Here is a 17,059-nt window from a genome sequence, read left to right as displayed (position 1 = left end):
TTTTTTTTTTTTTTTTTTTTAAGAACCAAGAGCTGGGGTCCAGTGGGGCAACCATGGCGGGGGCTGGGAGAGTGGGCAGGCCCCCCACTCAGTGTGGGGCAGTGGGGGAAGCGAGGATCACTCCCTGCTTGGCAGCAACTGGTGAGTGGGGGGCTTTCTTTTTTTTTTAAGAGCTGGGAGAATGGGCCAGGAGAGAGGGCAGGGGATGAGGGCAGGGGATGGGCTCATGACAGAGGCCCCCACACAGCATGGGGCAGTGGGGCACAGCGCAGAGCGCATCCTTGCCTGGAAGCAGCTGGTGAGTGCCGGGCTTCTTTTTTCCAAGAGCCAGGAGCTGGGGCCAGGCAGGGCAGTCATTGACAGGGCTGGGAGAGTGGGCAGGGGATAGGGCTGATTCAGAGGTGGCCAAATCTCCAAATCAGATTTGGCTGATTTGAATTGGGACAGCGATTTGAATCACCAAATTAAATCACTGTCCCCTGAATCGGCCAAATCTGAAGCGAATATTAGCCGCTTTGCACAGCCCTAGTAATTTACCATATTATTCTGAAGTCAGACCTGGATTCCTGTGTCTGTTCTAACAAATGATTACATATATTACATTAAACAGCTGCTGGATAAAAGACTTAGTAGAAGTAATTACTTAGACTTAGATGGTTATTGGGGTCCATTCTCTCAGGTGAGGGGTATGGACATTAGACTAGAGAGTTATATTTACTCTCACACTCTTTGTATCTATCCCAATAGTTCTTTTATTATTCTGTGCAAAGTGGAAAAGCTCCAACAAGAGAGACAAAGTCCTTCCACCCCAAATTAAGGTACAAATTGGTAGTTTTTGCTGGAGCTCAGTCTTTTAGAAGTGGTTCTGAAGCTGCCTCCCAGGAAAGACACATAGGCAAACAGCTAGGACCTTATTATACACTTTACCTGTTGGGCATTAGGTTTATTAATAATTGGAGTTAGGTTTTCCTTTTCATGACTTCTCACTCAGTCTTAAGGGTAAGAGTGCAAAGAAGATGCATTAATTGAACAGGGTAAATCCAACAGAGTTTAGAAATAAACTGTGGCTGCCTATACATATTCACATTCTAATTAGAACACTCCAACATCACCTCACCATCACGTGTATTAAGCCCCGGTGGGTTTTAAAATGGCTGTGGGGTGCTTTATTTAAACCTCATCGAATGAGCTTTAGAAAAAGCATCCTGTGGCCATTTAAAAATGTGCGGAGTCTGAATACATATGATGGTGACTGATTTTAATTCAAGTGGCTGTCTGGGAACTGCTTTAATTAAAATGCCCCCCCACCCACCCAAGTGTGTGTATAGGCAGCCTACTGCTTAGCTGCTCATTGCTGTCAATACTGAGGAGGTTCCTGGTAGGCCCTGACACAACCTTTATGTGCTCAGAAAGAGTTTTGTTTGTCAAAACTGAGGCATCTAGGGATTTTAAAAACCTGCAAGGTTAGCACAAACTGAAGTTTAAGGATCACTTAGGCACAGAAAGAGAGGAAGAAAGAAAGAGTCAAGTGGGATTAAAACACAAACATCCTTTTGTAGATCTAGGCCACACTGTGTAGTGCATCCATATCTGATATGCTGACTTTTGTTCTGAATTGTTGTAGTTTTGCTCCATATCCACACTAGGGCTGTTCTAAGTCATTTCAGTTGCAGTATCTTTTGGGCACCCATTCCACAGTTCTGGGAACAGTTCCCCAAAGCAGTAGCAGAGTGGGAGCACAAAACTGTGCAGTGGAAAGTGTTTTTCAACCATTTCACAGTCCAAAGAATTTTCATATTTCAAACAGTTCAGAAAAACAGTTCAGACTAACTGTGGATTTGATCCTGGATTGAGCAAGTTTAAACAAGCAAGTATTTGGCTTTCATGTAATCCATTTGGAGTACCTGAGAGACTCAATTCAATATATTTTACAACTGTGCTGGGAGTGCACCAGGAGAATAACTGATTTCTTTGGTTTACAAGTAATTATGAAAAGACAACCATTCCAGGTAAACCCAAGTGAAATGTTCTATGCTTTTGGTCAACCAAAAAAATTGGAAAAAAGATGTTTTCTAGTTTTTTAAAGCTTACTTTTCATTAACTAAAATAAGAGTACTTTTCAAAATGAAATGTTGTTTTGAATTGAACAATTTAAAATTTAAGTTTAAAAAAATGTCAACCCAGCCCAGAGATACCCAGCTCAGATCTGAACAAGCAACTTCAGGTATCACAACCAGCATAACTGCACTGGTATGATGTGCAGTCTGGGTTTTTTTTTTGGCATGGCTAATTAGCCTGGATGGAACCCCATGCTGATACAGCTGTATTTCAGCTGTACTGAACTAGCTTGGGTATCCGTGTTCCACGTAAGCAACCCATCAGTGTCCAAAGTCTCACTGGGTGCCAATTTATACCCCTGGTCACTGTATACACATGCGTCTCAGCACAGTAAAGTACTCTGTTGTAAGATGATAGTTCCTGATAGTACTATCCTACAGCAAAGTTAATTAGTTTACTGTACCCTAAAACCAGCGCACATGTAGACTGTGACGCTATACTGTGGAACAAATTAATCTACTCTGGAGTAAAGCACACATGTAGATGTACCCAATGATATTTGAATGAGCCATGATGTTGTAATAGGCAGCACTCACGTTGACTTCACCATGGATTTGGCCTCAATAAAGGCCTATTCACATGCTGAACGTATTGTGCTCAGCAGCAGTGCCTTCAAGCACTTCAGCACAGGCTGTTTTCTGTGCTGGTAGCAGGGTAACTACATGTAGGGCATTTATACACATGCTGGGTGTGTGGGGGGGAGGGAGAGGCACTTTAATTAAGGCGCCCAGAGCAACTTGTGTATCAGTATCCTTGCACTGAAAAAATGGCAGCTGCACTGAAAAATGGCAGTTAGAGCGCCCCAGCTGTGGTTTTTCAGTGTGCAGTCACTAATACCTGAGACGCTGGTGTCGGCTGGAGCATAGTAATTACTATACTTCAGCATACTCAATTAATCATGGTAATTGCATGTGTATAGGTGGCCTTATTTTTTTAAGCAGGTTCACCGCTCAGTGATATTGCCCATTGGCCTGTCTCCAAGATTCTTAGCCCACATGTACTGTACAGATGTAGCAGCACCACTTCTGGTTTAAGGGGTAGGCTTCACTTAGCAGCAAAATATCCTTGAGAGTAGTGATATCAGGCGCAGAAGGAAATGCATTCATGTCTAATACCTTCAAATGCAAACTAGATATAGATATGTAGTTTTTATGCTCTGTAGTTTTAGATCATACCACTTCAAATGAAGTGGCTAACATGGATCATAGTGATAACTGGAACACATGCCAACTTTTCTTTAGGAACCAGTTTTTCTGTTTTGATAATCAATTCCCACTAATTTCTGTAATATGTGATAATCTGGTATTATATATGCTTAGATGGTAAGTCTGCATTATATATTTACATGATTCACTAGTTAATTACAGATTGTCATGAGTTCTATGAGCAGAAAAGATAATAAATGAGTCATCTCCTAGTTTTTTATGTGTGTATTATAAAAAAATGACTAAGTAATTTTAATTTAAAATTTATGCATATAAACCACCTTTCTCAGGTGTGTGGACATATGAATATTCTGAATGAAATCTTTATTGTATCAAACAACCTGGATATATGGTTTTTTTAAGAGGCTGATAGGAGCAAAATATAAACCAAATCCTGTAGTCTTTATTTATACCAAAGTCTCACTTCAGTGACACTTTTGGGTAAGTACTAAATGCAGATGTGGGCTGTATAATAACTACCATTTTTTTAATCATATCACTTCAGCATACCTGGCTGAAGGCAAGTAGCTCTCTATCTTTCACTTTATGAAAGATAGAGAGCTACTTGCTCAACTAGGTGTAGGATTGACTTTTTTCAGGTTCACTCTTTGATATGTGTTTCATTATTAGTTTAGAGCTAAGACTACTTAACTGTAGTTTCTGATCACCAAACAAAAACCAAACCCTTGAGAAAATCTCTCTGGAGATCTGTTCCCAAGTAAATTAAGGCAAAGGGGTCTTACAGCAAAAGATAAACATACAGCACAGCTTAACAGATGTGTAATAAGGTATTAATTAGGGAAAAGAGAAAAAAGAGAGCAGATTTCAAATTCCGTTTTGAAATGATAGCACATATGTGTCCAAGCTACTGATTTTCTTATTAGATTGGAAAACACCCACCCAGCTTCCAAGAGAAGCATTCATAGGAGCAGCATTCTAACAGTTAGATACCCCGCTCACCAAGCAACACAACTAGGCTACCTTACCTCACCTCACAATACCTATACATGTATCAGTGACTATCCAGACAGACACCTTTACACGTTTGTTGTAATACTTATTTTTCTGGCACACTTAGTTATACAAAAAAATCCAAAGAAATGCTTACCCGGAGGGAGGAAGGCTGTATGCTGTTGTAACTGCATGTTGGCAAGAGCTTGTTGGTACTGGAAAATACCAGTATTAAAGACTGCGGTGGCACCATTGGTTTTTTCAAGCGCAGGCCTCTTTGGTAATGGGGGGAGTACAGCTTGAGGAATTCCCTGAACAGCAGATGAGTATAAAACAAAGTCCAGGGGAAGGAAAGAAGTGGGGGAGGAAGGGGAAGAAGGAGACAGGGAGGAGGGGGTAAAAAAGGAAAAAGAAAAATCAGTAGAAGGCCAAAAAAACAAATCAGGCAGCACCATGTTTATCCATGAGCAAGCAAGCAGCAAAGCAGACTTAACTACCAAATAAAAAGGCAAGGTAAAAGCTTTAAAAGGAAGCACTATTTTAGCCTAACAATACAATAGTTCAGGTAAACTTGTTGGAGCTCTGTATTATAATAATTTGCCAAAGTATTTCATTTTAAAAAGCTTCGTGTTTTCAGTAAGAAGCAAGAATATTGGAAAAAAAAGCTGCACTGCTAGCTCCATGAGGATTGACAAATAAAAGCAATGTTAATAATCTTACAGAGTGAATGAAACAGGTAAGATAATATTAAAAATAATACCCACATTACCCAAAGTCTAACTAGACATGCAAAAATGTACCACAGCATGCTGGTACTTTAACATTGCATTACAAATGTTAAATCTACATAAGGATATCACTAAGCCATGCCAACCAAACAGATCCATAAATATACAGTAATAAATACAATTTTAATGTCCTCAGTACGTCATTTAGAACATTCTACAAGCTGGTTAAACTGAATGTGGGCTGCTGCACTTTTAACAACTTGCATTTGGCACATACATTTACATGTATATGATAGTCTTTCCTTCTCATTGTACCAGAAAACCACACTCAGTTTTCCATTGTATTTAAATACTTTAAAACTGAAAAAGGAATATTTACTTATACAAATTAATAAAAACTTGTATCTACAATAAAGCTACATGCCAAGCTAAAAGGTGAAAGGTCATAGTACCAGGTCAAAGGTTGCCTCGAGGGGTCGCTTCAGTGATTTGACAGCCGACTGAGTCTTAATTAGCAGGCAGCGAGCACATGATGGCAATGGGCCAGTGGGGTTCAAGCGCATTAACATAAACAGCAAGCAGAGGTGCATCATGGGGGCAGCAGTGCATTTTTGGGTAGGTGAGAAAAAACAAATAAAAAACAAATCATCGGAATGCCATATACAACGAATAACAAGACTAAGCATGCACAATAAAGGCACTACTGAGTTGTTATTGTGAGGATACAACCTCTATGTAGTTAATTACAAACAAGATACTCTAACAGAAAAAAGAGTGAAAGGAGAGAGAAGGAGAGTCTGCCTTCTGTATTTTTGCTCAAGTATCCATAAACACAGAAAAAGGCCTCTCTCATGTTTATTAAACTCTACTATGGATATCACAAAACAATGTTTTACATGAAGTAGTATTTTAATGGTCAAATCATGTAGTTATGTAAATATAGGACATTAACAGCTAAGCAAGTAACAAAACTGGACCTGTTAAAATCAGCTATTCGATCACATTAAAAATTTACCTTAAGACTACATCTGAGCAAATAGCCTGCATTTGTGTTTGTGTCTAATATCTTCAAATGTACTGCAGTTCCTACTCCATGTAATTGTCATGTTCAAGCATTCCCAGTTGTGCAATTATTCATTATATCATAATAAGAAGTAAGATGAATGAAACAGTAAATGATTAAAACCCTTAAGTAGTGTTACAGTCTGTTTGCTTGAAAACCTGCTCCTAAGTAGTTCCAGACCTTACTATTAAAGAATTTTGAAGCATATTGCCCATGGTGCAAAAGACTACACAAATATTAAAAAGAGGACCAAATTAAGTTTCATGTAAAACTAGAAATACTATTAACGATAAAATAGGTAGATACATTTTAAAAAGGTAACATATACACACATGTTTATATCTATCTAGATAGATATAAATATACATGTACAAACAGAAACAGATTTAGACTATATATATGTACACACATACATACGCATATATGTGTATATATCCATACTGTATACATCAGCAGCCAAAATTAATAAAATATTTTAATAGCTTGAAACTACTTAAGAGCAGATCTGGTATCACATGCTGAAAGCTCATTATAGCGACTGGGATACCTGAACAAACATATCTTCAGCAAGAATAGTTAATAAAAAAATAATCACTTTCTGTCCTCAACATGTTAAATTTTGAAGTAGGGTTTCTGGACTCACCATGGCAGCTGCAGTCGCTGCTGCTTGGGCAGCTGCAGCTTGGTTGACCTGGTACTGGGCAGCCTTGATCTTGGCTTGCAGATGTGCAGGAGGGTGAAAGTATTTGCACTTTTCCCGTGAGCATCTCCCTTTGATATAATCCATACAGACAGTAACTGTGTTGTCATTGGTATCGATCATTGCACTGTCGGCAGGATGAGCAAACCGGCAATCATTTTCTCCTCTGTTACAATTGCCACGTTGATACTCTCGACATACCTGCAATGTTATTTTTTTTTAAATGTTAATTTGGTTTGGTAGCACTTACACTGTTGGTTTGGGACAGGCAATCATAAGACACTGTTAGCATTATCAGGTAAACATTTCAGAAAAATTGGGCCTGATCCTTAAAGACTCTAAGGCCCATTTATAGTGCCAGACAAGGACTACAAAAAGAAGCCTTGAAGTTTGGCAGTTTCTACTCACTTTAAGGGTCCCTGTACACTATCAAAGAGAGCATCTACAGATAAATTAATGTGCTTTTACTAATGCACACTACATTTAGTACCTCCAATATGAGGTACCAAATAAATGCACATTAGGCTGCACTGATGTGTGGTAGTGCAAGCACACACTTTTTAGATGACACTAAATGAGGAATAGCCTATTCTACTGCACACTGGTATATTAGCAGTTTTTTATGCGCCACTTTAATGCTCAGTAGACTAGGCTACTGCGCTTTAAAGCATACATGACAAGCCCAGTGTGATGTACAAGAGTATTAGTGTAAGGGTGAATCAGGATCACAGAGTCTAAATCCACTGGTTTCAGCAACTGACTATAAATTGTAACAATTCATAAGTGTATAATTGTTTTGAAGAAGTAGTTAAAACTAAGCAGAGGTTAAAAATGAATGTCCTGTCTTTGATTAAAAAACACATTTCTAATCAGAGCTTAAAAAACCAATGAAGTCTGTAACAAGATGACTACCCTAATTCCCTGACATCAGTTCTACAAGCTACATTTTAAACTTCAAAGCAACTACATGCTTATTACCTTTATCATTTAATGCATCTATGTAGAGGTACCTCAGCCACAAGCTTCAGTAAGAGCCATTTATAAGACACTCAGCTGTTCCCTATTTCTACCACAAGAGGGCAATCCTAAACATGCAATTAAAGAGCCTGTTTTTTCTAAACCTCTGTCATGGTAGATCATTTGTATACATTTTTTTCAACTAACACCTTTTTATCTTTCTCTAAGATTATGAGTAGGTAGAGTATTTTGAAGAGAAAAATACAACTAAACTATATTGAAGATATATGTATACTTGTGTTGCACAACTGAAACATACTATTTAAGAAATATTTAAAGAATCCAGATATTCTTTTTGGTCCAGAGGAACTACCCAATTCACTAGCTGCTGCAAATATGAAGAATTCCATGGACCTTCAGAACCTAAAAAAAATCCCACTGAATTTAGAGACCCCAATAAGTACAGAGACTTCTCTAGGCAGGTAATTCCTCATATTTAAATGTAACAAGATGTTGGGCTTTTTTCAACCTGTAGTTTTAACTGCAGTTCATTGCAAATCATGACCAAAAATCAGTCAAAGCAATGTTTTACATACTACTTCCAAAAGACTTTAGAAAAAAAAGCAAGTAAATTCACACAACCCCATTTCCCCCTAAGAAATAGATGGTATTTCCTTTTAAATGTAAATGCATTTGGAACATTAATATTCCACAAGAAGCATCAAGAAGCAAGGCCCTGTTCCCTACAATATACACTCACACTGTAGAAGTGGAGAGAACTAAAGGGAAATGCACTTTATATTTCTTCAGCTCAGCTGCCCATGAAACAGAAAGCTTCAGAAGGAAGCATATAATTTGGATGGAACATTTACAAAAGAGAAGGGATGGAAATTCAGTATGTTTGAAAGCCAAAAGAGAACTGTCCAAATAACGCCGGTGACTTGAAGTGAGATGTAACAACTGTAATGCTGCTAGTCATTTTAACCATTTTGAATACAACAGGTTTTAACCAAAGTCAGAAGAATTCTTCATACTTTCCTGTTTATCTAAAACTACTGTTTTACAATATGTTAATTTTTGCCAAGGGGCATGCCATAATTTGTCATATACTTGATATGCAGCTTGATGAGAATGTGTCGGGAAGTATGATACATGGTCTGCTACTCTTATAGATCTGCAAACCTAATTGTTTCTTGTCTTTTCTGATTTCCTCACAAGTTAGCAGAAAAGTGAGTAGATACTTTACCCTGTAACTAATATCTTCCTTTGCAAAGCCAGCAAATTAAAGGATATAGGCTAAAGTTAGATGTTCTATTTGAAGGAGCATTTCAGCACTTTTAAAAGCAGCATTCTATTTCATCTACAAAATTTGATGTTGCATGCCAGCATCACTCCAGGATCGTCATCTATTCATCATTTAGGCTATTTTATTAATGCTTTGAGACTGATGTATTAAACTCATTTTAGACTCTGGGTCTGGTTTACTTTTCAGATTGTACCATCAGAAGTTGGGTTGCAAGCCCCTGGTATGCTATGCCAAAAAGAGGTGGCTAGAGTTGTCTAAAAATGGGTGATACTGTTTGGCGAGGTAAATACAAACTTAAATCACTACTGCACTAGGAGAAATTATGCCATTTGTTGGCTTCTTTGCATTTAATCCTGACTTTACCAAATGACAGTACATTTTGCATATACATAAATCAATACTTTTTTCGCTGGTGCAACTTTAATAGATCTCCCAGTTACTCATGAGAACCTAAAATGATTTCTGGGTTATATATTTCTGGCAAAAATCACTGTATCTACAAGGAAACTGTCTCTTTATCAGATAAGAAAAGTGAGCTCAAGTATGAAGTATACAGAATTCAGCTGATCAATCACATTTGGATCAGACAGAAAATGGCACAGTCAAACTGATCTGTGTTTTTTAAATTGTTTTGAAAGTCAAATTCTTTCTTTAATCCTTTCCTTACTATGCTCTTTTCTCCTTCCTAACTTCTGTTAGCAGCAGGAACTGTAAAACAAAATCACAATTTAGCTAAGTTGGTACTATTAAATATTAGATATCTCTTGGAAATGTCTAATCTCATGAAATCTCCATCCTGATATCCAGATTCTACAGTCTGGTTAAACCTTGCTACACAACCAAATATCTACATACTTATCTTAACCAAATGCAACATCCAAAACCAAAACAACTGTTTCGATTCCAAGTAAGAACTAGCAATTTTATTATGAGGCCATTAACATTGATTCAATAACTCCTATTGATTTTGCCTGTCGTACTCACATTCTATATCTACTCTTCTTAAGGTTCTAGATGCTTTTAATTTACTTTCATAAATGCAGTGAAAACAATAAAAGCTTTTAGTTCTAGAACAACCCACATTTAAGCATTTTTCAAGAACATGTTAAAGCAATTTAATAGTGGAGCATTTCATTTTTTAATATACATTTTTAAAATTCTAAACAAAACAAGGCATTTTCAAATTCAGCTACTTATAGCCTCACAATTGTCTTAACTAGACAATGAACTCTGGAGTTAGAGAGAGAAGCCATATTCAGCTCCATTTCCACATCATTGCAAACATTTAAGTGATAGTAAAGATAAAGTCCATTTATAGGTGGTATATTTTAAAGCAAAGTATATTTTCTAGCCAATACACTTCTAAACAGAAAATATATTAATATCCCAAATGTCGATATTCTAAAATTAAAAACAAAAAAAGGTTTAAAACACCATTTCCAAGTCCTCAAATGCTATATGTGAATTCATTCACTATGGGAAAAATGAATTGGTTTTCTGAAAAATAGTTGCTCTTACTGTAAAATAGAGAACAAAAGTTCAGTATACAATTGTAGAGAGATGCAATGAGTGAACTTGGATATCCTGTCAAGCACCACTGCAACAAAACAAAACTATTCAGTGTGCAAATCTCTGGGCAAAGCAAGAAAGAAAAAAAAATAAAGACATAAAGAAAAAACACTGGCCTAAAATATCCCAACGAATCCTTTTGAAATTAGGTTAACTAGGGAACAGACAGTTTGCAAACTAGCAGTGAAGGAAATTTACTACTGAGGCATTTTCCATTTAACACAAAGCATAACTACAGTTCTGTTTGTATAGAAGGTTCCCTGCATCCAACAAAACAAATTGTGGCACATCAAAATTGCCTCATTAGTCTAGAAAAATAGATAATAATAATAAAAACCCTCTCCAGTCATTTCTCCTCCACTGTCTTGTCATTCCGATCGATATACTGGCTCGGTTCACAGTCATTTCCCTCCCCTGATCCAATCCTCACAGCAAACAGACAGAACAAAGACTCCTAATACTACGTCCCTCTGGGATGATTAAATACAGACGCATAACTAGGGGCTTGTCTACCCAAGGATATAATACCAGTTTAAAAAACAGTTAAACAGGTGCCACCCTTGTGTGCCACCACTCTTTCAGTTTCAGCGTAATTTCACTTACGTTGGAAAGGACTTAGAGTAAATGGATCATATAAGAACTAAGGGCATTTTTATATTTGTTCCTGATGCAGCGCCAGGTGTTTTTAATTAGCGAGCCATGCTAATTAAAAGTGTCCGCATGTCACATGTATCAGTGGCGCAGCGCACCCCCACACTGAGAAAATGGCAACATAGTGCTTTGAACTAAAGCACATCAAATGTGTTTTATTTCAAAGCGCTCTGCTGCCATTTTCTCAGCACAGAGATGTGCTGCACCGCTGATATACAGGACATGCAAAGGTGCCAGAACGCATCAACTTACATGCTCCAGCATGTCAGAGCAGGCTCCCCACATGTGTGTATGCGTAAGTGCCCTAAATACTTTGCTGGATGAGGCCCTTACTGTTACAAAAGGCAACAAAGCTAGAGGGAAGTTTTCATAAGGAGGAAGAAAGCAGAACTGAGGAAAGGGATGGGTGATTTTTCTTCTGAGCTCTGATGGCAGGGAATGAAATGGGATGACAGAAAGGCTGAGCACAGGGCCAGGGGTAAACATCATGAAGTCTGCTGGTTCCTGGTTCAGTGTAGGATTCTTTGGCCTGGCACCATGGGATGTGGGGAAAGGATGTTGCTGAAAAATGAGAGATTTCCTATTCACTTCATTTTAAGCTATGATAACTAGAGAGCTTCTGAGAAGCGTTATCCATAGGATGATGCTACTTCAAAAAGCATTCCTTTTACCAAAGAAACAGCAACTGTCCTCTTGTTTATTGTAATGAAACTATTTCCTTATGGTGGCGTGAAGACCAATCCAGGAGGATTTTTCAGGCAATGCCAATTTTATATCAGGAACCAACCAAAAAAACCCACAAAACAAAACAAAAACCAAACAAACTCAGAAATCTCTTCAGTCTTAAAACTTATTTTCAGGGACTTGTAACTTGGCTGTAACTTTTTTTTCATTTGAGTGCAAAGCAAACCACCTAGACATGTTTTAAGTTTCTTGGTTTCAGATGCTTTTGGGTGCTTTTTTTTAATTAAAAAAAAAAAACGCCGTTGAGTTTAGGCAGCAGTCATTGCCTCTGGGTGTCTTAGGAAAAGCCCTTCCAGGGAAGAGATGCTTGTTATTTTGCTAAAGTCTTTAGAGAAAGATATCATAAATCTCCTTTGGGCCAAATTCTCCACTTTAACCAGCCACGTACCTTAGTTCCAAATTTCATCTGCTTCATCTGCTGCCTGTGATGTAAACTCTTACGGTGCGTCTATACGAGACATTTACTGCAGAGCTGACTAATTAGCTCTCCAATAAATGTCTCGGCATTTACAAACCCAGCCCTATTAGGCTGCAGTAACCTAATAAACTCTGCCATAGGTTGGTAGTTGTAAATACAAGTGCTGTCCTGGGAAGGAGTTTTTAGTGCGTAGCAACGTACATGTAGAAGACACTGATGGGGCTGGCTGGGACATGAGGGTGCTTCAGTGTGGAAGCTGGCTGCTAGCTAGCCCAACGCTGAAGCACCCTTGTGCCCCAGTCAGCCTCTCTGCAGCACACTGAGCCGGGTTGGAGCAGCCCCAAGTTGACAGGCTGATTTCTGGGGCTCCTTGCCTGCCAGGCTGCTCTGACCCAGCTCAATGTCCTGCAGTCCAGGATCACATATAAAGGCAGTACCCAGGAGCAATAAATTCCGGTACAATGTGTGCTGGAGCTTATTGCTTTAAATTAATTGCACATGTAGAGATACCCTTAGAAGAGTTACTCACAACACTAGGAACCTCGAAGTTGCAGCCCGGTATTAGAAATATAGGGAAAGAGAATTATTTTTCATTATAAGAAGACAGAACACTTCTGGATTTAGGTCTAGAAATAGGCAGAAAAGCAGTGAAATTACAAATTATTTTACTTTAAAATATCTGAAATAGCAGTGATTTTTACCTCACTTCTTTTTTCTGAGTAGGCTAATTTAAGGGACTGGTACAAAATTGATGTAAATTAATTTAGAGAAGTTGGCCCGTAATTTTTTTGTTTTGGTTTGAGGCACTGGGTCTATCATGCAAATAAGGGTTTATGAGATTGGGCTCTTTGGGAGTTACAGGTTTATTTTTTTATAGTAAAATAATATAAAAATTGCTGTTAAAAAAACTCATTTCTTGTCATTACCATCAGACCCAAGGGAGGCTCTGACATATCAATGGTATGCTGGCAATGTGCAAATTTTGGTTTTTTAGAGAAGGCTCATTCTAGCTGAAGAGTATGAAATAAACCATCAAAACAAACTGTGCTGCTAATACTTCTAATTTTTCAGTTTAAATATCAAGTCTATGGATTTTGGTTTCATAAACACAAGCTTGCAAACAATTCTTATAACTACAGTTAAGTGGAAAGCCACACTGAAATACATTTTGACAATCCGCAGCATAGTGCTGGCTCTGAGCCCACATTGCCACAGACGTGATAAGGTGATGAAAACACTGTCAGGGATTTTAGATAAGAAAAGATTCAGGGCAACGGAGAATAACAGCTAAAGAGAACTAACATTTGTTAGGGCTGTAGCAAAAGAAGATAAACAACAAATAGAAGGTCTCTGAGGAAACTTAAGCAACATATGCCTCGAATGGAAATGAGAGAAGCTGAAGTTGATCTTTTATCCAGGTAGCTACTGTACCATTATATTAAATGGATGCCTACTGATAGAAAGTCACCATCTCTCATCCTAGTTGCTACTACTGGTATCACATATGTTAAAAGGATTTTAATGGCACCTCTTGCTCCTCTTGTATTAAGCAGGAAGTTGGACAAATACGTAAGTACATTGATTAAATAACAGCCAAGTCAAGCCCTGTCTTTAAGCTTTAATCACAATGTTGAATTTGAGTTATGATTTACTTACGTGCTGTTATTTTCCTTCACAAGAAACAAATTTCAGATTCAGGACTAAAACAATATTAATAATAATAATCAATAACTCATATGACTTCCTACCTCCAGCCTGTCTGTCCTCATTAATTTCTGTGCAGCAGCAGCTGCAGCTGCAGGAACTGGGACACCTGGGTTCCCTGCAACCAGCATCGGTGCAGTCGGCAGGATCTCTGCTGGGACCAAGCCCGGGGAGACAGGTCCCAGGTAGGGATTAAAGGCTGCTGATGCATTGGTGGCTAAGCTTGGTGCAACTGAAAACATTGGCTAGAAAAAAAAAAGAAGAGACTCTTTCATATTTATACTATTCAGTACATCACAATGACTTTATATTGTAAACTTGCTGTTTCAGACTACCTGTTAGACCATGACAGTGGTATATTTCTGCTATTAAGGCAAATAAAAGTTCTACCTAAGGCATACAGAATACACATCTAGAATCTTAACCCATTCAGCTAGTAAAATGTTCACTGAGATGGATTTAATCTGTCAGCCCCCACTAGATTTTTTCACAGAACTTGGGAGAAACTCTTGTATGTGACATGAGGCAGTGCTTCCACTGAACTTTGACTCAATCCCCCCTTTGCAGGGTCACTCCTCTGTGCTCCCACAGTGCCATGTAAGAAAAATGTCTGACAGCAATCATGTCAAATGCTCTCAGATGTGCACATTTAAAATGTGTATATTGAGAGAGAACGAAATTTTAGTGGGTGACTCAAGACATCCTCACATCAAATCATTCTTTAAGTTCACAGGCAGATTCTCTTATCTACCCTGATGTGCATCTGGAGCAGCTCTGCTGAAGGCAGTAGAGTCAATGACAGGTAAGAGCAGAACAGAGCACAAAGAACAATCATTCCTTTTTGATAAAACTAATAAGGGTGTCTACCCAGAGATTCAGTAAGAAGTAAAAAAGCTCCAACCCTTGATATATTTTGACTAAAATGTGAAGCCGACTGGAAAAGAGTTGATAATATCAGACTCAGAGGTATGCAAATGAAGGTACAGTTTCTCTTTGGTAAGCAACTTAAGAAACTGGTTAACACTATGAAGATCTCATACAATCTACACATGCTATGAGGAAAACCTAACTAAATGCAGAAGCCCAACCAAGAATATGTCAACTGGGCCAGCAACCTATGGCCCACAAAGGGACTGGATCTGGCCCATGAAGGTTCAATCCAGTCTGCATTTTACTAAGGGTGTGCTGATTTCCCAGCTGCTTGAGCCAGTCTCAGTTGTGTTAATGCCATTCCCATCACCTGCCCCAGCCCATGTGGAAGGCCACTCTTCCTCGAGGTGAGCCTGTGTTCCCTGGCACAGCCAGAGGGAATGGTAGCCTATGTTTAAACCACATTTGAAAAAGGTTGGCAACCACTGTTTAAAACAACTCTGTGCTGTTATATACTGGTATAAACCTCAAGTAACTCCACTGAATAAAAAGGAGTTGCTCTACCTGTACGACTGACAGCAAAATTTAGCCCAGAGTCCTTGTTTTGATATCTGGGTAGAATGGCTAGTAAATGCATATAAAGTTCTCTTCCAACCTAACATCAAACTGTCTTTGCAATTGACCAGGTGCTGTGTGTATGCATGTGTTTTATATTTTCCATGAAAAGACTGAATTGCTTGGCAAATAAGAAACCAAAATATATCATTGGAAACACTGGACAAAAACATGTATATACAAAGATTATTTATAAACCAGCCTGAATGAATGCACCACACAATAAATATTTAACTTTTAATGCTTCATTTGTCCAAGTCTCAGCAATGCCAGCTTGTTTATTTTTCTACATTATAGGATCCTTGCAAGCATAACAAACTATACTGAACACTACTTGTCAATTGGCGCTAAACTTTTCTGATTTCACTGGCTAAATAAACTGTGGGGAGTTGTTCCACATACACTTGTACTATACAAAAACAATACAAAAATACACAAACTAATAACTTACTTGGAAAAAAATTGAACTTGTGTAACTTTTAACTAACAAATGACACTGTAATAGTATTTGTTCCCCTTCTGTAATCAAACCAATTCAGGGAAAGGCAGTTGAAGCAGGGGCAAAACGTTTTTAGGTGCTCACAGAATCTAAAGGAAATCCACTGGGTTCCTACAAAGCAGCTGCTTTGATTGCTGAAAGGACCTCATCAAACTTCATAAGCCATTTTACTGCAATCCAGAGTAAGTCAGGTCACTATAGGCTCATCTACACGTGTGGATTTTCTGTGCAGTAACTGAAATTACTGCACAGTACAAGCACGAGTCTACATACAGTACTATGCTGACTTGAGTATAAATTGGATACCTGCATCATGCAGGTATCAAATTTATATGTGATTAGTTACTAAGCAGTAATACATGTGTAGACGCCTGACCGTATAGTAACACTCTGTGTGTGGACTGACTTGGGACTAACTATAGTTCTAAATCAGGGCATACACCATGTTAACATGCTTTAATGCCTGCACATGTAGACACTGGCCTACTCCTGCTTACTGCACAGTAAATTTAAGCCAGTGTAAATACATGTGTAGACATGCCCTGTGAGAAGGAAGGCTATATAGTTCACAAGAATGGAAGAGGAGTAGAAGTTGGGTTTCCCAGTCCTGCACTATAGGGACCCTAAATTTCTATAATTCTATGATAAGTAAAAAGGTCCTATTCTTAAGGGCTCACATATTAGACTCATAACAAAATGCACCACATGGAAGAAATAGACGGGGGGGAGGGAGTGTAAGGGAATTATAAAACGAATAATTTTGCCTTTCAGGAAGCAGAAAGTAGAGCAGCAGATCAGGCAGGGGAAGGTGAATGTAGTGGCCTTTGGGGAGGGTGCAGGGCTTAATTGTTCATACACGTGCAACAAAGGTTGGCCTCCACCAAGGCTAGAGACAGACATTCAAAAAGCCTGAGCCTGAATTGATTCAATCTTTGCAGGTTAGTCTAATCAAATTTGCAAA

At 38.4% G+C, this 17,059-nt stretch overlaps 1 protein-coding gene across 15 annotated transcripts in view; it reads right to left on the bottom strand.

Annotated features, from left to right (window-relative positions):
* MBNL1 (muscleblind like splicing regulator 1) overlaps positions 1-17,059 on the bottom strand; it is a 191,193-nt gene that overhangs the window by 17,077 nt on the left and 157,057 nt on the right. For 11 of the 15 annotated variants that reach the window (XM_019532599.1, XM_019532606.1, XM_019532601.1 and 8 more), the window contains 4 exons: positions 14,159-14,359; positions 6,709-6,966; positions 5,455-5,508; positions 4,432-4,585 (listed from right to left, as the gene is read on the bottom strand). In XM_019532599.1, coding sequence (XP_019388144.1) covers positions 4,432-4,585; positions 5,455-5,508; positions 6,709-6,966; positions 14,159-14,359 — 667 coding nt within the window. The remainder of the gene's footprint in view (positions 1-4,431; positions 4,586-5,454; positions 5,509-6,708; positions 6,967-14,158; positions 14,360-17,059) is intronic. The other 4 variants (XM_019532602.1, XM_019532604.1, XM_019532610.1 and 1 more) reach the window with 1 other exon arrangement.

This window comes from Crocodylus porosus, unplaced genomic scaffold, assembly GCF_001723895.1.
Source record: "Crocodylus porosus isolate Cpor-Errol unplaced genomic scaffold, CroPor_comp1, whole genome shotgun sequence".
Classification (NCBI taxonomy): domain Eukaryota; kingdom Metazoa; phylum Chordata; order Crocodylia; family Crocodylidae; genus Crocodylus; species Crocodylus porosus.
Note: the sequence above shows the minus strand (reverse complement) of the source record. Positions and strands in the feature narration are given on the sequence as shown.